The sequence below is a fragment of the Nomascus leucogenys genome, chromosome 15 (assembly GCF_006542625.1).
Source record: "Nomascus leucogenys isolate Asia chromosome 15, Asia_NLE_v1, whole genome shotgun sequence".
Taxonomy (NCBI): Eukaryota; Metazoa; Chordata; class Mammalia; order Primates; family Hylobatidae; genus Nomascus; species Nomascus leucogenys.
In genome coordinates, this window is record NC_044395.1 from 29139967 (window position 1) to 29164640 (window position 24674).

Genomic DNA, 24674 nt, shown 5'->3' on the forward strand with positions numbered 1-24674 from the left:
TGGTAACAGTTGCTCGGAGACAATTAGACACCCCTTTCTAACCCCCACCAATTCCATTTGCACTAGTCCGGCAGATCTGTAAAGGTGTTTCTGTTTTCTATGAAAACAATAAACCTAGTGCATCATAATGGGACTTGCACATTCGAATCAGTTCTGCTAAATAGTAATATTAAAGAAGTAAAATTCACCTTCTTAGCAAAACCTCACATCTTTTGAGTTTCTTCTTACTTTGTTGTAGATCCTGACTGAGCAAAGCTCAATATGCAAAAGGAGCTTTATAATGAAGCAAAGCAGCATGCTCTGCCAGTACTGCAGTGTGGGAAATTGCTGATACGACTTTTTTGCTGTAGTAATTTCTGTGGGTGCCTGATTTGTTCCTGTTGCATCTCGCCCATTGTTACTTTAATATATGGAAATAAAACTCTTGCTTTTTTCAGCCTGTACAACAAACTCTGGGACATGTAGGTGTCCCATAATCTTGGACAGGTGAAATTCTGGACAAGAAAGCCTCCCAGGTAATTGAAGGCTTCCCTTAAATACAAAATGTGTCTCCTGCCTGTGTCTTCAAGTGGGGCTCATTTAGACTTCCAATTTATTCAACAATTGTTTTTGGAACCACTATCGTCACTAGGGGATGTATTGGTAACAATAAACATAGACTCTGCCCTGATGGAGATAAGATTTCAATAGGAAAGATAGACAACTAAACTGGTGTAATGCAAGGAGTCTACGTTTCTGCTACCTCCAGTATTTACAGCTTCAACTTTGTCTACTGCTCCGTTTCAGCTTCTACTTTTGCTTCATACCAATCTTGATTACCTTTTGAGCATTTTCAGATCTCGTTTTCTTCACAGTTCGTTCTGTCTTGGAATACCCTTACCCCTTTTCTCTGGCTGGGAAGATCCAATGCATTTTCAGTTTAAATGCTTCTTTTCTCTGTGAAACATTTGGGACTGCTTTGTTTATACTTAGTTACCCCATCTTCTGGATTCTTCATACATTTTTGTAATATCTCTGTTTCTGAAGCCATCAAATTGTCTTATAATTATTTATGCATGTTTCTGAGTTCCCAGCTTGAGGGTAAACATTGTGTAAGGACCATGAGTTGCTCACCTTTGTACAGCAGGCATTGCAGTGCCTGGAACAATGTCTGGCATACAGATGTTGAATGAATGTATGAGGTGTCAGGTGCAGAGCTGTCCCATCTACAGTTGTTGGCTCATTCCTACTGTCAGAATGTATGCCGCTGAATCCTATATAGATGATTCAAATAATCATAGCTGTTATCTCCAATTATGAGCTCTCTCCTGTAATGACTCCTCCTCCTTATAACTGTAGCTATCTTTCCTCCTCTTATTGTACTTCTTTTTGTTTCTTCCGTCTCTTCTGTTTTTGAGGGTTTTGTTTTGTTTTGCTTTTAGGCTTTGGTACAAAAAATTGACCTTATGGCCATTAGCCAGTAACAAAAATGTTCCTTTCCTTTTAGATATTGACTCAACCAGTTATGGGATACAGAGGCAGGCTCTTTAAGCCTTCAGCTCCTTTTAATGCTTTATTCACTATAGAGACTTTTTGGGAGTCGGGGGGAACTGGCAGAGTTCTAGATTTGGTACAATACCTGATGTTTGAGAGTTGTGAACATTTGTAAATGCAAACTCTAGATAAATAGGCTTTTACTAAGTATTGCCATGCATTTGACCACTTGCCAAAAATTCTGAGTCCTAACATCTCACTTAGGTGGTCCTAGACATGGTAGGCAGCCTTGGGTTTAGAATAAGTTAACTGGGATCATGTCCACATTTCATCTCTTATGTGCAAATGGCCTCATTTAGGTTTGAGAAATTTTCCTCTCTTTCTCATTGATCTTGCCCTGAGGTAGGATTATTGGCTTCTTTTGGTCACAATAAGCCTCTGAGAGGTCAGCCGTGGCTTTTAGGCTTTTTTGATTGATTTGCAAACAGTGTGGGAAGGTCACTGGTTTTGTCAGTAATCCAAGATTCACTTGTGTCTGATGGGACACTAAATTCCCTTTCATATAATGAAAATGACAATACTGCTGAAAGGGGTTCCAATTAAATCTGGGGTACATGATAAAGAAGCAGTTTAAGATACCTGTGAGTCAACTGTAGAGACATTTTTCTCCATTCTTTTGTTAAATATCTACTTCATACTCTAAGGTCAGTCCTTACTATCTTTTCCTGATAAATACTTGGTTAGATTCCTTAAATACATCCATGATGTGTACTAGGATCAATATTGTTCTAGTTTTCTATCAAATGCCTTTGATATCTCATCTATTTAATAACAACTGGCATCCACAGCAAAACCCCCAAGGCAGTGTAAGATCCTTTATCACTTTCTACATAATGTATTTCTAAAAGAAATCATATATTTTAGTAGGATTTTAGGAAATACTTTTGGTTTAAACCTTAGTTAACCAGACAGGAGTTACTAACCATAGCAGAAAATGTATCGGTTTTGCTTAGCACTGTATCTTCAGCAGAGCATAGTACCTGACTATATATATATACACATATATGCGTATATATGTGTGTGTGTATATATATGTATACACATATATGCATATATATGTATGTGTATATATATATGTATACACACACATTGCATATGCAGTGTCACACACACACACAAACACACACACACACAGTGGAGACTTAACAAATGTTGGTAGAATGAATAAATATCCAGAAAAGATCACCTGACTGAAGTTTTACTATTAATACATGCTTCTTTTCAAGGTATATCCCATGCATACAATTATACATTGCTTTAGGATCAAACAAATCATCAAAAAGACTTCACTGCAAACAGCATTATTGACTTTTAGAGACAGCAAGGGTTTTCAAGATCATCTCAGCTCAACTGTCCTTATTTAAAGTGAGAAGGAGAAGAATCATAGGTGGTAAGTGATTCCATTTACTTTTTAAAAATAAACAACTAAAGATTTCTTATCCATCTCTCAGAGAATGAAAACATTCATTTTTATTTTGTTGGAACCATCATAATTTGGGAGATATAATGTAACTGACCAAAGAAAGAGGTAGACGAGTGCAGACCATCCAACTACCCATTATGATAATTCTGTTCCAGAGGATCACAGTTGGGAGTTCATGGCAATAGGGTTTCACTAACAGGAACACACAAATCTAGCTGCTGGACCCTTGGGTTTTTATCACAGTGGAGTAAAATGTGTGAGCAACCACTAGCCTTAAGTGCCATTTTGCTCAATTACTTTGGCTACCAGAAAGATAGTTAAGGTTTGTTGTTGCTTTTTTGCTACTAGGTTAAACATGTGAACCAAAGTCTGATACTTCAATGTTCAATTGGTAACGTTATTAGGTAGAATCCCTAGGGACTCTTTGCAAGTAATAGAGTTCAGAATTTAAAATTAATAGATACATGTAAAAATCATAAATAAAAGACTCCTACTATAAATCTCTTATTTTGATATGAAACAGTTCTTTTGATTCCAGCTATATGAAGCTATTGCAAGCTGTTCTACAAAATAATTGATATATTGTTACAGGAAGAAAATTAGGTGAAAGGAATAAAGCTAGGGTCCACAATGATATTTATAATATCTTTCAAACTCAGCAATTTCAGTAAAAATATTCTATCAAAAATTCATCACAAATTCAGCAAACACTTAAAAATACTTCTCGTTTTAGATTTCTTTTCAAGGCTTGTTTCTGCAAATGAGTGGACCAAATTGCTCATTGGATTTAGAGAGCCAAAATTCCAATTTGTTTGATTGGAGTTGATACGAACAAAATAAATCTAACTTTGTGGTTTCAATATGTTTCTACTCTCTTAAATCACTCAGTGGGTGATATTTACATACATTCTTCCATTTTTTCTTATGGTGTACATTAAACCATATTTTCAAATACTTGATCTTAAACTCATATTTTGAAATGCTTGAATGAGTATATGTCTAGCTACTATATTAAATAGCAATACATTTATAAGAACTAATTAGTTCTTGTCATAAAATAATTTGCAAAACATGTATAGAAGATGAAATGCTTCTATAACCACAGTTTTCCATTAACATATTTTGAGAGAATATTGTCTGAACTCTTTCTATTATGTTTTTGCAAATGGATACAAATTAAGATGTCAATGAAGTAATTATTGGTGGCATGCTACCATAATATGAAATGTGCCCATCCTTCTAGAAATTTTTTTTTTTTTTCGAGATGGAGTTTCACTGTTGTTGCCCAGGCTGGAGTGTAATGGCACGATCTCGGCTCACCGCAACCTCCGCCTCCTGGGTTTAAGTGATTCTCCTGCCTCAGCCTCCCAAGTAGCTGGGATTGCAGGCATGTGCCACCACACCTGGCTAATTTTTTATTTTTAGTAGTGACAGGGTTTCTCCATGTTTGTCAGGCTGGTCTCGAGCTCCCGACCTCAGGTGATCCACCCGCCTCGGCCTCCCAAAGTGCTGGGATTACAGGCGTGAGCCGCCGTGCCCAGCCATAGAAATTTACTAATATGAAGTGTGTCCATCCTTCTAGAACTTTATCATCATTGTGTTAATTTCACCATCTTCTGAGAAAAGGCCACCTTTTCAAAGGCATTTTTCTAATCAAGATTATTTAGCATTTAACTTTTTATCTTTTAAAAATGCTTTGGTTGGCTTTTTGAAATTGTTTTCTCTTGTTATCTTAATTTATGAAAAAGGATGTTGAAACACAGGGGTCTTAAGGTACACTTACAAACCCCTGACAAAGTGTGGATTAGCTCTTGTGGATGAGCCAAGAGTAAAACCAAGAAAACATTAAAAGTTGTTTCATTTAGAGCTAAAAGGAATTAAAATACAGATAGTAAACAACCACAACAGCATGTTCAGAATAAAAACACAGCTTTTCTTGGGGGAAAATTTTATAGGACAATTAAGAGTACATTATTTTCTCACAATGCAGTAGACTTTATTGCAATTTATGAGATTTATACCTGAGAGGCATTTTAAATGGACAAAGTTCTCTTACTATTATTATTCTTATTACCATGCAACCATGACAGAAAGGAAACCTTTTAGAATTTGGCAAGAATAGAAAAAGTAGACACTTAAGTTTTCTAATTTCTTTAAAATGACAAAAAATATATAAGACGTCCAGTTCCTTTAGCAAGAGCTCATTTACGGCTTATTCAGTTTATCCAAAGCACCCAGGTGTGCCGATTTTCTTCTTAGAAACCAGCTGAGCCTCTGAAATGGGTAAGTGTGCTTTAGGCACTCAATTGCCTCCTCCAGACTTGGTCTTTTAAGCACAGGTGCTAAGTGGAGGGTCTTTCTGAGCCTTACTCACCCTCTGACAGGAACTTGGCAATCCAGGCAGTTCTTATAATTGGCTGCTCTGTGGGATTCATCGTGAGTTATTTACAAAGCTTCAGTTGTTCAGGTCAAACAACTCAAACTCTCAATACAGGGGCAGGAGTGGGAGAGAGGGCAATGGGAGTCGGAGGTAAAAAGCTATATATATATAGCTTTTTCTTCTACAAAGAGATGACAGGAAGTAAATACTCTGTTATTTCCTCTTATGGTCTGGCTTCTTTAGACTTTAGCAATACAACATTTTTGTTTGTTTGTTTTGTTTTACTTTTCACTTTTACAAATGCTAATATAGCTGAGGAAGGAAACTGAAGACATCTAGTCCCGTGCCTGCAAATAGTACAGCTGAATATCTGAAATATATTTTGGTTTTCATTCTTATAATTGAATACTAAAGTTATTCCTATAAATAAACCTCCAAATTGGCAAGTTTAGTATTGGAAATCAAGTCATATAATTATGCAGTTAAGCGATATATAACAAACTAACCAACAAAAAATTGTATTACCCATGTCTGGCTGAACTAACATTGTAGATAATATGAGCAAGCATTTCTAAAACCACTAGATGGCATTCATTCACTGCAATTTTGGCCAAAGAGCCTTTAAAGCTTTATCATGATCTGCAGGGGTAGGGGAAGGCAGATGTTATCCATTATTTGCTGATATTTTCCTATCATTTAATACAATGGCAAAGCTCAGTTTAATCTTTTCCTGGCTGCTTCAAATCAAATCAACAAATATTTATTGAAACCTTTATTCAAGGACTTTTCTGTTTTGAGGAGAGTTGAAAACCATCTCCACTGGGGTAGTAATGTATTGACTTATAATACCCAGCAGAAAACATGCTATATACAGTATTCCACTAAATTATATACAGTATTCCACTGACTTTTATTTTATTGCTTTAGTAATTTATGTTGCTGTTTCTCATGTAGCACTTCTCTAAAGTAAGTGTGCCTCTAAAAAAGGTGCACTCACAAATTTAGAATTTTTGTACTATTTTTAGATGGGATTAATCTTCAACATTAATATTTTTGAAAACTGGAGGCCAAGAGCTCTTCAAGATTCACACAGGGTCCTTCACTCTTTCAAGTCTTAAGAATATGCGAGAAATAGCTTTCTAAATACATTGAGACCTAAGAACCAAAAAGGTCCTTGGTGATAAAAGATTGTGATTTGGTCCTGAAGATAGTCATGGAATGAAAACTCTCAAACCTCACACTCCAAATTAAAAGTTGGGAGAAGATGTTGATGGGGACAAGTCAATCAAAGGTTAAATTTTTCTGTATAGGGTCTGGGTTAAAAATATAAAATCTAGGACTTACCTGTTCTAATATGTTTTGAAGTCTTTCTATCTCACAGTCTATTACAAACTTCTTCTCTTGTCTTCTATCAAGTTCTTCTAGAAGTTGCCTATAGCTGACATCATTAAAATTTTCCACACATATAGCGCTGACATGCCAACCATTTTGTCCTGCTTTTTCCATAATAGCTTGGAGTATCGAGTATCCTATTGGGGAAAAAAAAAGTTACTAAAAACATGCTTTTACTCCCCTTTAATGACGTATGAAGGCACTGAGCCTATATCAACACTGTTATGTTCCAAAATATACTGAATGCTTAGAAACTTAGTCTGTGTGGTTATTTCTGAATAATTTATTCTTACTTTCTTTAGTCACGGCAACAAAATCTCTTAAAATATTGATTGAGTGAAGTAGCAACACCATACCTTGTGCTCTCAAAATCTCTTTACTGGAGAACATTGCATTGCTCCAGATACTTTTTTGATGAGACAAACCCCAAACCAAATCCACCACCATCTGTAGTCAATAGAAATTTCATAAACCCTTTTTGTTATTTTACTCACTAGATGGAACTCATTTTGAACAACTGTTTGACTTTCCCCTTGAACAAGGTAGTACAACATTTTTGGTTCAACTATGGAAGACAAGATGTAAAAGAAACAGTACAACAGTATTTATTGAGGACCCATTATTCTCGGTGCTTTATTCGTTGATGAGGACAGGTGCATATTAGAGAGTCATTATTTAACTCTTCCTCTCTCAGCAGGGGAATGATATAGACTGGGGATGAGTTGAATAACCACTAGGTGAGGTACTGGTACTCCTAATCAGTAAGAGACTGACGACCAAATAAACAACAGAAACTTGGTTTTAAAAAGTGTGTAGCAGGACTCAATAAAGGCTTGGCCCAAGGGAGAGCTTGGTTAGAGCTATCTGGATGGAACAAGGAAAAATACCACAGAGGAGAAACAACTTGAATTGGTTCTTGAAGGTTGAGAAGGAGCGTGCAAGACTGCTGGAGGTGGGGGTGTTTATTACGTGAAGACAGCCTTCCATGAGAGAATAAAATGAATGGTCTTCACCCTGCTCTTGATCTAGTTCTCTCTGCATGTGGAAGGGAAGGCATCTGGTCCAAGCACCTGGGTTAAGGCAGAAGCTGTGAACTCATAATTCCTGCATTTTGAGTATATCTTCAGGCCAATATTGTCTTGATTGTCCTGCCTTTTTTCCATCTCTCTTTTTTTTTTTTTCAGATGGAGTCTTGCTCTGTCACCCAGGCTGGAGTGCAGTGGCGCAATCTTGGCTCACTGCAACCTCCGCCTCCCGGGTTCAAGCAATTCTTCTACTTCAGCCTCCCGAGTAGCTGGGACTACAGGCACACGCCACCACACCTGGCTAATTTTTGTATTTTTAGTAGAGACGGGGTTTCACAATATTGGCCAGGCTGGTCTTGAACTCCTGACCTCATGATCCACCCGCCTCAGCCTCCCAAAGTGCTGGGATTACAGGCGTGAGACACAGCACCCAGCCCTATCTCTCATTTTTGAATTGTAATGTGAGAGAAGAATAAAAAAAAATTCTTTGAATTTATAAATATCCCATACACTAAGATTGGTTAGGATCAGAGCCTGTTAGTCCGTTATATTTTCACTTTATGGTTTAGCATAAACAGAATATTCTAGTCCTCTTTAAGAGAGTCTAACACTTATTTGAGCTCATTCTATAGCAACTGTCTGTAGTTTCTTCTTCCTGTGATACTGGAATTGGGTAGAGAGCTGGGTGGATTAAAAGTGAAGATTTAAAATGAATATACCGCACTTCCAAGATAAGGGCATATTTGTTGAGTTTTCTAATTGGTATGTGAGTCTCATAGATTCAGAGATTTTTAATTTTTTCAGGTATGTTTTCTACATATCAGAGTTCCAAACATTATTGATGCTCAGTTAAGATCAACAGATGGAACTGATGATGAGATCATATTTGAAATATAAATTACCTGATATCCTGCCAAATGAAATACTGTGGCAGTCAGGATTCATTTTTATCTAAATGAAAAAAAATTCCCCGAAGAAGAAGAAAGAGGGCATGTTAATTACTATATAATTATTCTGGTATATCTATTGCTCCATTTAGTCTTTCCTTTTGTAATGCGTGCCAGTAATTATCTTTTCAAATCTTACCTAGATCCTCCGCCCCAAAACCCGGGCACTCTTTCTCTTGTTTCCCATTCAACGCATATGTAATGTGATGATATGAAACCTTACTTAATATATATGTTCATGCCTCATTTATTCTGTCGCAGGGGCTTATGCTCTGATGGTAACTGAGGCAATGTTCTTTTAAATCATTTTTTTGACACCTATGAACGTGTTCTTTGACTTAAAATGAATGCTTTTAAAAATAACAGTTGACGTATTACTTTTCTTTTTTCTCCTTTTATTTATCATCGTACCAGAATAATGCTAAGATTTTTTTGTTTGCTTGAGTGTTGTAAAAATAATAAAAACAGCCCCCACACATAGAAATAGTCTTCTCCCTGGGCTCAATTCACAGCTTGGCACGATTCTCTAAATATTGCTACATTTCTGGCATCATGTGGCTGTCAGGCTTCATGTCAGGACTAGGCATCCATGTTGTTATTCTCCTGCTGACATGACTTTTACAGAATGTGGAGCCACACACCTTCTGATGAAATTTATAGATATTCTCACTTACCTTACAAAATTGAAGGACTCACTCTAAAATCAAAATTATAATTCAAGTCCAGGCTGCCATTATCTGATTTTTTAGATTTACAAATGACACTAGAATTGGAATCAGACAGAACCCTAGGACACAATCTTTGTTGAATGGCAAAGAAAGTTGGTTACTTAAAAAGCCCCATTAATCATAGTCAGAAATAAATGGCATCCTTTCATTGCAGTGCAAAGGACATGCAGTAATAGTTTCAGAGCTTGGCTAAAATCGTATTCTTTTATAAGCTATGTTTGATTCTAATATGCTCTCTTATTATTCATTGACATTCAGATGTGAGTGTCTTATTTATTTGCTAACATAGCTGGAAATATATTGTAACTAGGATAAAATACTGCTGTTGAATCTATGATTATGTTACTTAGTTGTTACATAAACTAGATAATCATAAGTCAAGTCATACTATTTCCACATCTGGCTATGATTTGCATCTCCTAGGTATTAGAAAATTTGTAGTACAATATTGTTGGCCAAAGAATGAATACTGCAGTTTTAGATGAATATCACGTAGTTAACAGGAAATTCACTACTGTAAAGGATATTTTAAATCTTGCTTCTACTCTAAAAAGCTGTCTAACATTTTAATTCTATATAATTTACTGAAAACCAACTACATACAGAATTCTATAAAGTATATCAAGATAAAGATGTGGGAACTGGATGACATTTTGTTAAGTGAAATAAGCCAGGCACAGAAAGACAAGTTTCACGTGTTCTCACTCATTTATAGGAGCTAAAAGTTAAAACAATTGAACTTATTGGAGATAGTAGAATGATGGTTACCAGAGGCTGGGAAGAATAGTGAGGGAGGAGGGAAACGGGGATGGTGAATAGGTACAAAAATATAGTTAGATAGGATAAATAAGATATAGTCTTTGATAGCACAACAGGATGACTAAAGTCAACAATAATTTACTGTACATTTTAAAATAACAGAGTATAATTAGAATGTTTATAACATAAAGAAAGAATAAATGCTTGAGGAGATGGATACTCAGTTACTCTGATGTGATCATTATGCATTGTATGCCTGTATCAAAATATTTCATGCACCCCATAAATATACACAGCTACTATGTACCTATAAGAACATTTTTAAAAAGATAGGTAATGTGAAATACAAAGGTTAAACAAAAGATAAAGATGTGATTCTTGTCTTTACAAATAACTTACTATCTAGCAAAACCGATAGGTAAACTATCCATTATGCAAAATACACAGCATTATATAAATAAATTCAAAGTAATGAAAATAATTTTTTAGAATAGTAGAGCATATCATCGACATAATCACTTTATTAGATTATAATAGTAATTAAGGGCTTTTTCATAGTTACTAAAGAACACTGTCAATTAGATATAAAATATTTTTAAGTGTTATGATATCATATAGAGATTTTATCAATTATGTTAAATAGAATCAAAATGAGGTAAGCAGTCCTGAGCTACTGCACCCTTACATGTCAACACTTATTACATCATCCATGGATAATGACCTATTTTGCATGAGTACCAATTCAGAGATGTTGCTACTGACAACAATAGCTGGGCTTATTTATTTGATGTTTTCGTTTGCAAGAGTTATTTAACTGTCGGCACACAGAGCAGCAGAAAGAGAAGCAGAATACATTTGTGCCAGGGAAGAAAGTATTTAGAAAAGAAAGAGTTATCCATATGCCCTGAAAAAGCTTTACTTGGATGAGAACTAGAAAGCGTCCATTGTGCTTTTCAATGAGAAGGCCACTGGTGCACTTAATATGAGCAGGGTTAATGGAATGCTGGATATAGAAGACATTTTTCAGATTGAGAAATTGAGGAGAAAATGGGAAGAGGTGAGAATGTGGAAATAATCAAGGAATATCATCAGAATAATGAAGTAATAAGATGAAGGGTATGCCAGTTTGATGAATATGGGATAGAGAAACATCTAGATTATGGGAACTGGTTTGGGAAGGAGAAGACTAGGTCTGTCCCATGGGGGGTTGCTGAGCCTGAAAAGGGAACATGGCAAGGGGCATAGCAGCAGCTTGTAGTTAGTTAAATTAAAGCCTCCCTCATTAATCTTGTAAATTGCTATGGAGTTTCTTGCTGCTACATCATCAATATCTCTGGTCTGGCACAATTTGTCAGTGTCCAAAACTAGTGGATTCAAGGAGAAAGCTGTGTGTGTCCGTGTGTGTCTAATGCCATGTATTGATTTGAGTCAAGAAAGGAATAAGATTCTGTAATCCTCACTGCATTTAATGCCACCATGCTGGAACTGTAGAGTAGATTTAATAACCATTTAGGTTGGACTCTTTCCAAAGCAGCTTAGTACTGAAATAACATGTTCAAAGGCCACAGTCTGGACTCCCAGGTTTCAGTACATGGAGGAATAACCAACATTGTAGCTTGGGTAAAATTACCTGCAGCTGTAACTATAGTATTTATTCATGCCATAGTTCAAAAAGGGCATACTAAAAATAAGCAAAGATTTTCCTACTTTTACAGCATGAAGCTATTCACGTAAACCCAAGATAAGATGGAATGTCTTGAGTTTTCCCTTTTCTACAAACACTCAAGAGTAAAAGTAGAAAATTCATCTTCAAAGATGGATTGATAATAATCATTGTTAAAGGTGGTTATTCTGGGTCCTAGATTTTTCCTAAGGCATTTTCTGACACTAACATTTATTGTCTTCTGATTCCCTAGTATTCATATTTAGTTCAGATGACATCTTATAAGAAAATTTGATACTTTAAAGCTTTAAAGTTAAAGCACTGTCGTAGAGTCTGTAAGTTGGTTGTTCTCTACTACTACTTCACCCCTTCATCCAAAGCAATGGGATTTTAACTTGGACCTATGGACAGTCAGAATAAATATATTTCCTTGCTTCTCTTTCAGCTAGATATATGGCTCTGTGACTAAGTTGTGGGCAATGGGTTATAAGTGGAAAGGTTGTGTGGAGGCTTAAGGAAACTCTCCTTAAAAGACTGTATGAATATACTTTTTATCTTGCATAGCAGGTCACATTCAGAAGCTTCAAAGACTTCAGTTTATTTTGTGCGTTTGGAAGGACAAGAAGGGATATGTGGAGAATTGACATGGGCTGTGGAAACAGCTTCTAAGACTGGAGAGATGAACAGGCAAGGGATATATTACAAGAGCTTTCTCTATCATTTAAATAAATTTAGGTTTTACTTCATAGACTCTCAGAAAAGAGTGACAAAACAATGTGTCTTAGAGGGATGATTACAGCTGAAGTGTGGAAAATACAATGGATGTGGGTAACACAGAAATGGGAAAATCACTTAGGAAGCCACATGGTAGTAATCCAGGTGAGAAGTAGTGGGAACCAGATTTAGGACCATGCAGAGGAAGGAGAATAGTTTCTAGATTAAGGATACAGAATAAATCGGCTTGGTGATTAATGACACATAAATGATAAAGAGAGAGATGATTTGAGCCAGACCACTATCTATTCTACTGGTGGTCATTCTACTTCTATTTCCAGATTGAACTCTTAGGGTTTTTTTGACCTTCAGAAGCATATATTTTTCCATTTGGATTTCAGGTGTCAATTGACTTCTGATGAAAACTATTCTTGCAGCCCCCTCCTTCATCACTCAAAGTAGTATAATAAATTATGACAGAGGTCTGAGAAACCCATTTTTCTCTCTAGTTATAGACGTCAGTGATTCTAGAAACAATCTGTAGATTTCGAATATTCCCTATGAATACACTGATCTCTTTTCAAGTTTGCCTCCATCATTTTTTTATCTTCTTAGCACTGTGGGCCTCCACCAACATCTTTTTACAATAAAGGCAATGTGTTTCTATTTTAAATAAAGCATTTTTGAAAAATGTGAATAATTTTAAACTCAAATAGCAAAAGAGAAATTTCCAATCAGAGTAAATATCTAGCATAATTATATATAGCTATTATTTTGCTCATAAAGTACAATTTTTTCTTTTATCTATTTTACTATATATTTTATATATCACACTATACAAAATTTACAGTTCTGATTTGATACTTTTTTATATCACATTGTATAAAGTTCACAGTTCCAATGTGCATAAAAGCAACCATTGTATTTTTATAAGGGAATTAAAATATATGTTTATGAGTTAACAGGCACTCAAACAAGGTCTTTGTCTAAAATTAAGCATGTAAAGTATGTAAGACATAATTTTGAGTGTCAAACCTATTCAATATTGTGATACCTTGGGAAAGCAGTGTTAAGCAAAAGAATAGATCCTTTCAAAGGGGGTTTCACCATGGAGAGAATGACTTGGACTGTAGTATGGTTCCTAAAGGATGGAAAGGGTTGATGAATAAGGATAGTAAGGAGGAAGGAGCTGCTACATCATAAAGCAAAGGCACAGAGGCAGGAGCTTGAAGAATGCTTAAGGAATTATTAATCATTGATAGTTAATAGAGCAGGCTGCTGGAGTAATGTATTCATAAACTACATTATGCTTTATTAGTATTTCACAATACAGTTGAACCTCATAACAGCCCTGTGAAGTAGATATTATCCCCACCATAAAGGTGAAGAAATAAAAACAATTTATGTGACTTATATCAAGGCATAACCCCACTAAGTGGCACAACTGTGAATTGAACTCAAGTCTTCCATTCCCCAGCTTGGGGACTTTTCACCACACTTCAGCATGCAAAGAGAGAGAGCGACAAGATTAGCAAGGAAGGATGAGGCTGTGACGTGAGGGCCTTTCAATCACAGTCACCATTAATTCCATTCTTTCTCTCACAAGCACATCTTGTATTTTAGCATATTCTGTCAAGGCTACCTTCAAAATATACCAAAAACCTGGCCATTTCTTCCTACCGACACTGCCTCCACCCAGGCCCAAGCCTCTTGTTTGCAAGTGCCTCTTTACATGTTTTTTCTTTCCTCTGCCTTTGCCCCTTTTGCACTACTCATAGCATAGCTTCAGGAATGGAACTTTTCAGGCAAGCCAGATCATACCACTTACAGGTCCAAACTCTCCAATTGCTCCTTTATGCTGACGTCATCCACTGCTCTCTCGCTCTCAAACATCACCAGCCATCTGGCTGCTTTGCCAGGGGTGCTCTGCCTCAGGCTTCACCCTGCTGTGTTTTCCCCAAGATGGGGTCTTCAGGGTTTTGCCTTTATGTTCTTAGGTTTCTACCCAAATGCCCTCTCTTCAGTGAGGCCATTCTGGGTTACTTTATCTAAAATTTCAACTCCTTCATCCTGTGCTTTTCTATTCCTCTTCACTGCTTTACTTTCTCCCCAACACTTCACCACCACCTAATACACTCTAGATTTTACTCACTCACCTTGTTTATTGTCTCTTTCCCCTACTAAAAGGTAAGCTCATGAAGTCAGGAACTTTGTTTTGTTCACTGTGCCTAGAAGAAGACTTGGCATCTAAAAGGGACTCGATAAATACTTTTGGATAATTAAATACTGAAAGTTTAGAAATTACTCCATTGATCATTGTGAAACAATACTGAAACACTAGAAACCTTCGAAGCTTTGGAGCAGAGAAGAGACAGATTTGTAAAACTGCTTTTATAATGCTAGCTTGATATAGTGGAAATGATGCATCCAAAGAGTGGAAAGAGAAGGAGGAAAGGAAATCCAAATAGGAGACTACTGAAATTAATACAGGCATAATGCCAAAGCTCCTCTCACCTAGACCAACTCCAGAAAAAGTGGAAAGAAAGGAGAGTGTTGATTGTTTGCTTTTCTCTAAATTCTACACTCCCTGCCTCTCCCACCAATTCTGTACTTATCTGTATAAGAGCCAGGAGATGTTTCATTGTATCAGGTGGAGCCATATGACATTTTCATTTCTGCTGATCAAAAATAGTCAAATATCAGCAATGTCTTATTGTCCATCCCAGAGATAGCTTCTGAATGAATAATAAGTAATATTATGTGGCATCAGAATGACCTGAAAACTACTTAATTTATACTTTGTACATTTAGGTCCTAAAAGAATGTGGCAAGTAAATGCAAAAACTCCACAACTCTACAAAATGGCAGAGGGAGGTCATGAGTTGTAGAAGCCCAGAGTCCCACATATCTCAGCAGGAATACCTTTAGAGATATCCTAAGGTAGCCTTTAATAGTAATCTCCAATTTTCATAATCTTTATTCATAGCAACCATCCTGAGTCATTAATAAGAGCTAAAATAAGCTTCAGAAAACTCAGAACTGAAGTAAGTGTGAAATTCATTTCAGAAAGGACTCCATTCTAAATGATAAAAACAGAAATATTTTTGGTTCATAAAAACAAGTCCTGAGCTAACCTGCAAAATTGACTCATTAATTGAGGGTGCAAGATAGCCAATGCTGTCCAAAGAATTCTGGTTCTTAAAAGACCAATTAATTTATTCTACCCTATGTTGAAGTTTGAGTCCAACAGATCTCATTAATTAATCATAAAAGCAATCACTAGCAATGAAACTCAAAGAAGTGTTACACAACATATTAAGTATCAGCTTGTTATATTCACATGCCAAGCCGTGTACTGTAAATAATATTAATTTGGATCTGGCTTTTATACACAAAGCCAAAACCATTCATTTTGGTTGATTTGAAAGTGATATTTTAAACTGTTACTTTTGTCTTTTCTTTAGAGCAGGAGTAGCAGTACATAATTTTCTTGTGATGATTCTGGTGAAACGATTTGCATACAATTATGGAGACAATTTCTGTTCTTAGCAGGAAAAAACACAGGATGAAGTAAGTATTCACCATATGATTAGCCTAATTTTTATATCCTACTGAGACTAGCTCAGTTCTAGGAAGTAATTGTAAACTCATGTCAGGGACTGAGAGTGAATACATTTGATTGCTCACTATTAAATTTCTTTAGTGGAGAAATGACACTGAGGTGATTATCTAAATACAGAGTGATTTATTGAACAGCATGCTAGGTGACAAATGATGGGATCAGTGGTAGCCTCTGTTACTTTTAACTGCAAACGTTCTGTTTCTCATTTCAACTCTGTGGTTCTGGGCAGGTTATTTAAATTTCTTAATCTTCCACCTTTGACTTTCTATGTAATGAAGAAGATTAATGTAGGAATTTATTAGTCATGATAATCTTTTCTATAGCTGTAAATAAAAATCAGCTTCATTCCACTTGGTGGAGTAACTTATAAGGCTGCTGTTCATTTGAGGGAAGTAGATTGCGGATTCTTCATAGATAAAGAAATTCATCCCTACAACTCTGGGAGAGTCTTAATATATAACTCAACATCCCACACTCCCTCCAAACGAAAAACAAAAACGTAGCTCTTTTTCTTTAATTCCATATTTGGTCATTAGGCATTTACTTAGTCACTTTAGTCAGAAACCTAAGAGATTCTCTCAGACTCATTACTCAGCTTCACCCTCATCCCACACCAATCCTGACATTTCTTCCTAAATATTACATTTAAGACATTTCATGAGCAGTTCTCTATTTATTTCTTCTTTCACTTTTCACTCAATGAATATTTGTTGAGCATTTCCTACATTTCAGGCCACTGATCCAGAGGCTGCCGATATAGAAATGGAACAGTAGGATGTGCCTTCCTTCATGAAGCTTATATTCCAGTGGCTGAGGCAGACAAGAAGCAATAAACAAATACATTTATAATAGAAGGACAAGAGGTAGTAAGTGCTATGAAGGAAAATAAGGGAAAGGAGGAATAGAAATGACCAGGATTGGCGACAGGAGGGATGTTTATCTTCCCAAACCAATCTTTCACTGTGTCTCTTAGGTATGCGTCACTCAACTCGTACTGAAGATTGATGCTTCTCTGAATAAACCAGATTCTCTCTTGCCTTTAACAGAATGCAATGGCTATTCCCTGTGCTAAGAGAGTCTGTATGCCCTACACTCACTGGCAACTTCTAATCTTTCTTTAAGCCTCAGCTTCAGCTTCAGATCATTTCAGAAGCCTTCTCTGGCCTCATCCATGTGAGGTTGTTGTCTTTTTTCTTTACATTTCCCTAGCTGTTTGTACAGTAATTACAGCTCATGCTACTCTGAATTAATTAAATCACTTATTAAATAAGTCCTATGTGCTACTTTGGAAAGTACTAAGTATACAGCGTGCCTGTCACTAACCTCAGGGATGTGAAATTATAACTGTAATTGCTAGTTTACCTGTCTAGTTCCCTTTAAGTATGAAACTAGTTTTTATTCATTTTGATTTCCCTATTTTTTTCCACACAAAGGAAAGAATAAGCTCAACAAGAGGGAATTAGGTTGAATTAAATGAAAAGGGTAAAAATTCTGCCCTTTTTATATATCCCTTCCCATTTGATCAAGCCTAATAATAATAAAGGTAATAGTAATAACAATTATTGAAGGCCTGACAAATCCATGACCTTCAATATTGTAGTAAGTGCTTTATTGGCATGGTGTTAGTTTTATTATCTTCATTTTATATAAAGGAAACTGATGATACAGAAGTTAAGTTCTTGGCCAAGAGCATGTAGCTATTAATTGGTAAAGCCTCATTCTGTCTGATATTACAGTCTGCTTTTTATTCTCCTCTATGATATGGTCTATAATACAATGAAAACTTAATTCCATTCAGTTTGGGTTAATTTTATTCCCCTATTAAGGATTCATTTTTGACGCAGACATATCCCTGACCATGAAGCACTGCTGGATACAATGATATTTCCAAGAAGTGTGGTGGCTTCTGTTCCTTACCTTGAGCATATGCTTGCTGCTTTCACTCTAAGTTCACAGGGAGGTAAAGCCCTCTTCTCCCAATTCTCCCCTCCGCAAATGTCTCTGGTAGCTCTAGCCCGAACATTACAACCATTGCAAAGATTACAATAATGAACACAGTTTCTTTCTTCAGAATACCCTGTGAGTGCTGCCCTGTGGTCCAGTTTGTTTAATGACGTTGTCCCGGCACTGCTCAGGACACACTATCAACTACCTTTTCTCTGTAAGGACATCAAACATTAAACTGTAGAATTAGGTCGACTTTAATCAAAAAGCTTTTGAGTTACTACTTAGATCTATCTATATGCTTGCCCAAGTTCTTCCCTTCTAGAAACAGTCACAAAACCCCATAGGACTATTTCACAAATTAAGTTTGAATTATGGTATAGAATAACTTTTATTGATGCAGGGATAAATATAGGCAAGTTTTCTGAATAGGTATTAAGATGGTAAAACCAAAAAGTACTTATATTTAATTAGAATAAATTTGCCTGAGAATTATAATGAATGCAAAAAAAGTCTACAATAACTTATATAACTGTAACAAATTGGAACCAAGTTTGTATTATCAAGAGGAGAAGTCAGATCAAGTTATTTATTTTTCATCAAATATTTACAATGTGGCAATTCGTCAGTTTTGCTTTGCTTTTTTTCACAATGGTACCATGTGCCACCGACATTTTGGTAGAAACTCAGTAAGGTTTTCAAAATTTACTTTCATGAAACCAATAGGCACAATCAAATGAATTGTGCTGGTGAATTAAATTGTTATACATATTTGGGCAAACACTAGTATCATACCTCTAAAACTAGCAAGTTTAGTTGCAGTGTGACAGAACACAGAAAATACATTAATTAATTTGTTAGTTTAAATCTTTTTAATAAATTTGGCTTAAAAAACCCGAGAACAACAAATTCCAGTAAAGAATCCTAGGGTTGTTTTTTAGAGCTAATTATGACTGTAAAGTTTGAGATATTAAGGCCTATGTTATATGTTTGGTAGTTAAGGTTGCAGAAAGAACAGGATAACCACTGTTGTATGAAATCCTATTTATACTGGCTTAATAGTCCTAGGAGAGCTGCTTCCAAGCTTATATAGCTTAGTACTCACCTTATCTGAGGCTTCTGCACTGGTCCTGCCTCATTTGATCCATCACCTGACAGTGAAAACTACTTTGGCTGTGCTGCTGCTGCTAATCTGTTTAAATAGGTAGTTCAGCATCATTGCCAAATTGACCACTCCAATTGATGCCTCAATTAGCTATTCATTTTACAAAAGGCAAACTTGTATATATTCCAGATCTGTAGATTTATTATTATGCCGGTCATTGCCACTCAGAGGTTACACTAGGTGTCTCCTTCAGAACTGAGCTGGATACTGTCCATCCGGATCCACATCCACTTTTTATTTTGCCTGACCTTGCTCTGTATTGGTGTTAGAAGAGGCTGACCAGTATGGTCTGCAGCTGTGTGCTTTGGCGTCCAGTTGAGTTGATTAAAAGGAATCACGTGCAACATATCAAAGGGAGAAGAGGGAATTCAGGTATTCTTTTGTTTTTTCTTTTTTTTTTGAGATGGAGTCCAGCACTCTGTCTCCTAGGCTGGAATGCAGTGGTGCGATCTGGGCTCACTGCAACCTCCGACTCCCAGGTTCAAGTGATTCTCCTATCTCAGCCTTCTGAGTTACTGAGATGACAGGCACCTGCCACAATGCCCAGCTAATATTTTTGGATTTTTAGTAGAGACGAGTTTTCGCCATGTTGGCCAGGGTGGTCTCGAACTCCTGACCTCAGGTGATCCACCCGCCTTGGCCTCCCAAGGAAGTCAGGTATTATTTACATGATTCCTTTCCTGCCAGGTCGACATGGGGGTGACTGAATCCCTAAAGAAAGGCCCTAGTCTCTGCCATTCAGCATTCTCCATACAGCTACACTCTCTACACAACCACATCTTCACCTTCCTTGCCTATTCACACTTATGGTGGTAAAGACTCCCTGCTCTTGCTACCTCTGAGATGGGGCACCATCTTTTTTCTTGTTGGTGTCCCTAAAGCTTGTCCACACCTTTTTAAAAGCAGTTCCATTATTAAGCACTTCTTGATGACCCAGTTACAGTGCACCATTAGTTTCCCACAAGGATAGCAACTAACTGATGTAGCTTTGAGCTCAAAGCAGTATATGTTTGGTAGAAGAAATGCATAGGTATTAATTTTCTACCCATCCTGTTATTTTCCCACTTTAATGTAAATTCCAGTAATTGCATGAGACAGTTTGTAACTTTCACTATGCTTTCACTACATTCTGGGGACAGAAAAAGTGTATGTTCTAACCTTACATCTTCTAAAATGACCACTTGAAAATAAACTATATTTTAATGTTGTGCCAAAAATTGGGAAGGTACATTTATTCTAAATCATCATGTTGTACATGTTGAATATTTACAATCTTTTTCAATTAATTTTTTTAATATTAAGAAAGCTCTAACACAAGAGTTTACAATTTCAAAGAGTACAAAAAAGTTTTTCCTGCTGTCCCTTCTCATATTTTAGTTGTACCTTAGTGATCTTGACTTCTTTTACATTTAGACAAAGCCTGTTTTTTTAACAAATAATAAGCAAATGTTCTCCATTATGCTAATGAAATCATTTTAATCAACTAGACGTGGCCTGAAAAGCAAAGGCTTTTGCCGTCCAATTGCTGCCACAAATAATGGCTTACTTGACATGAAAGATGTCAAAATTATCATTTTGGAAGACATTATCCAAGATTAAGTTGGTTAATTCCACAAAATTCTGCTCAGCAAGTCTACTAATTAAATTTCATGGAGTATATTTTCCAGCCACCTATTCTGGCAGGCTCACCAGATAGTTACAAAGTCCAGAACCAAATATTCTATACGGCCATCTACAGGGATTTTCAGTGGTTTGAATGGGTCAATTTCAACACCAGTAATTAAAGTTTTCCAAATCTAATATTTCTCCGTTATGGTTTGGACCTTTAAGGTCACAATCAAGCAATTATATAAATGTTCTACCCGACAGATCCAAAGTTGCTTTTTGGGGAAATTCTAGCTTTGTCTAAAAATAACTTTCCATAGGGAGGTGGGATTACCTTTTCTATAAATTTTTCAGCATTCAAAATAAAATATCTTATCCTGCCACTTCACCATCTGGCTCTTAAAACATATGGATTTTGATTCAGTGAGTAACAAAAAAATGCAGTATTTTAGACTCTCATTAAATGTATTCTTGAATTACCTGCCATCTTTGTATCAAATGTTAGAGATAAAGAGATTTGTTATGGAATATGTTTCCCCTTAAGTTGCTGATATATTTTACACTATAGCCTGTGCCCTAATGCAGAGGTCCCCAACCCGTGATCTGCAGACCCCTACCAGTCCCTGGCCTGTTAGCAACTTGGCTACACAGCAAGATGTAAGCAGTGGGCAAGGGAGCATTACTGCCTGAGCTCCACCTCCTGTCAGGACAGCAGTGGCATTAGATGCTCATAGGAGCATGAACCCTATTGTGAACTGCACGTGCAAGGGATCTAGCTTGTGTGCTCTTCATGAGAATCTAAGATCCTGATGATCTGAGGTGGAACAGTTTCATCCCCCTGCATCCCCGTGGAAAAATTGTCTTCCAGGAAACCAGTCCCCGGTGCCTAAAAGGTTGGGGATCGTTGCCCTAATGGGTTATTGGATGGCACCAGCTCATCTTCACCTGCAGAATTGGGTTACAAGGTATACTGTAATGTTACTCTTTCAACTTTTATTGAGGCTCTTTGCAATAAGATACAGTATTTAGACAGTTTCTGTGTTTGTTGTAAAGCTCTTTAAAGAAAATATTTTTTTACCAATGTTCTCCAAAAAAGGTCTCACATTTAGCTTTTCTTTATGACTTCATCATTAGGATGATCCTTCTTGGAGAGTTGGTATACTAAATATTTTTTGTGGTAATAGGAATTACACATCAATAATTTTCTGTTTTCCTCACTGATTACCAAGCAGTTCAGAGCAAATATTATATTCAGTTATCATTGTTGTATTAGCCCTTGTTTTTGCAAGTTGTTTTTTCCTTGTTTTTCATGGCTTTGGCTTCTATTTCTTTTAAAATAATTTGTACATATTTATGTGTGTAATAGTAATATATGTGTGAGTTACATATATGTAATTACATATATGTTCATTACAAAATATATTACGTATATATGCATTCATTGTATGTTAAGCCATCTCAGATCCATTTTGCAAGGAGTTAAGAAATGAATATGTATGTAAATATTTTCTGAAGTCATTTTAGTCAATACCTCTTCCTCCTCACTTCTTCCAAATTAACTACAGGTATTGTCAAAACAATTTATATGCAATAAAATTTTAAATAATCAGTAATTTGAAAATGAATTTTGCTTTCCAAATTCCAAATACTAGTTTTCTAATTTTTAGAATTATTGACACAGAAATACTATATATAGCACAAGAAATGGTATATGCAGATTTCTGAAATACTTAAATATTGTTAGGTCAGGAAATTTTTCTTATTATTAATTGTATAGATAAACACACCATAAATATTTATCGATCAATTATTTTTCTTCTTTGCTTTGACAAATAAAAACACTTTGTTTCTCTAAGAAGGAACTACATGAACCATAGTAAACATTTACCGAGTCTTTACTCTGTACTCTGTAAAGGGCTTCACACTTCTTATTTCCTCAAAACAACTCTATGGGATAGGTTTTTTTTTGTTTTTTTTTTTGTTTGTTTGTTTTGAGATGGAGTCTCGCTCTGTTGCCCAGGCTGGAGTGCAGTGGCGTGATCTAGGCTCACTGCAAGCTCCGCCTCCTGGGTTCATGTCATTCTCCTGCCTCAGCCTCCCAACTAGCTGGGACTACAGGTGCCTGCCACCACGCCTGGCTAATTTTTTGTATTTTTAGTAGAGATGGCGTTTCACCGTATTAGCCAGGATGGTCTAGATCTCCTGACCTTGTGATCCTCCCGCCTTGGTCTCCCAAAGTGCTGGGACTTACAGGCGTGAGCCACCGCACCCAGCCTGGGATAGGTATTTTTATCCATACTTTTTTCAGATGAAGAAACAGGATTAGCAAATCTGGGGGCAGATTGTGTTTTCCAAGATGGTTACAACAAAATCTATCTTCCTACATGCTCTTCTTACCATGTAACATTGATCCTCTTCCCACTGAACTGCAGGGATCAAGGTTCCCTCTCCTTGTCTCCAGGCAGGCTAGTGACTGCTGAGAAAGTGATGCTATGTGACTTCCAAGGCTAGATCATAATGGCCAATAGATTCTGCCTGGTCCCCTAGGGTGATTGCTTTTGGAACCAAATACCATGATGTAAGGAAGCCCAAGCAGCCACAGCAAAGAATACATGTAAGTGTTAACAACTGACAACCCCAGATGAAGTTCCAACTGATAGCCATGACCAACCACCAGACACATGAATGAGAGAGTCTTTGAGATCAGTCAACCCCAGTGACCATCTGGCTGAAATTTCATGAGACACACCTGAGTGAGAATCAAGTAGCTAAGCCTACTCACCTGCAAAACCATGTGAGGTAATAATAAAATGATGGTCATTGTTTAAAGTCACTAAATGTGGAAGTAAATTGTTACACAGCAATAGATTACCAGAATATTGACCAAGGTCACACAACTACTAAGCAGAGCCTGAACACGTGCCTAGGCAGTCTTACTTAATCACCTACATTCCCGCTGTGCCATACTGCTCCTGTTTACTGTCTTCCATATACTGCAGAAGCCTGCATAGAGAAACACAGGTTTCTCTATATAGATGCACAGAATAATAAGTGTGTTTTTGTGTGTGCAATAGTAGTAGCAGTAGTGGTAGTAGTAGTACTAATAGTAATAGTAGCAGTAATGGTAGCAGCAGCAGCAGTAATAAAGTCTGGATAGTGCAAATGATGGTAATAAAAAATTTTAGATAAAGGAACCATTACCTGAAACTTTTAGGATCTTTGGAGAAATAATTCTTAACATATTTTCCCAGTGACATAAGTCCTAAAAATGTACAAAGACTACATTATGCTGTGGGTGGATAGTTACCTTATTAAAAGCTGTTACTGAATATTTTGTTCTTAATGCAAAGGTCCTGTTTTACAATTGCTCTTCAGTTCATTAATTTTCATTTTATTCCCTGCAAGGGCATTTAGGGTCTGGAATATACAGCTGTAAAATATAGCTCTCACTAGAATTCATAATTTACTATGTCTCAATATTCCATTTGAAGAGGTTCTTGAAACATGATGAGGTCAGAGTGGAGTAGAAAAGAAAACCATTTGGCATATTTAATAACAGACTATTTGTCCACAGAATAATCTGAAATCTTTTCAAGTATGTCTGAAGATGACTTGTATCACAAACTCACTCATATTGGGTTGGTCACCTTATAGAAATTGGAAGGGGAGGTTATATCCATTTCATTAAATTTTTAGCTCAACAATGTTTAACTTTGATTGCTTATTATAAGTAGGGTGACTGTACAATTTATCATAGATACCAAGACACTTTCA

General features: G+C 36.4%; 1 protein-coding gene across 7 annotated transcripts in view; it reads right to left on the reverse strand.

Annotated features, from left to right (window-relative positions):
* The window catches only part of GRIA4 (glutamate ionotropic receptor AMPA type subunit 4), a 380722-nt gene that overhangs the window by 111961 nt on the left and 244087 nt on the right, over positions 1-24674 (reverse strand). For all 7 annotated transcript variants that reach the window (XM_030829275.1, XM_003253075.3, XM_003253074.3 and 4 more), the window contains exon 5: positions 6681-6865. In XM_030829275.1, the coding sequence (XP_030685135.1) occupies positions 6681-6865 (185 nt within the window). The remainder of the gene's footprint in view (positions 1-6680; positions 6866-24674) is intronic.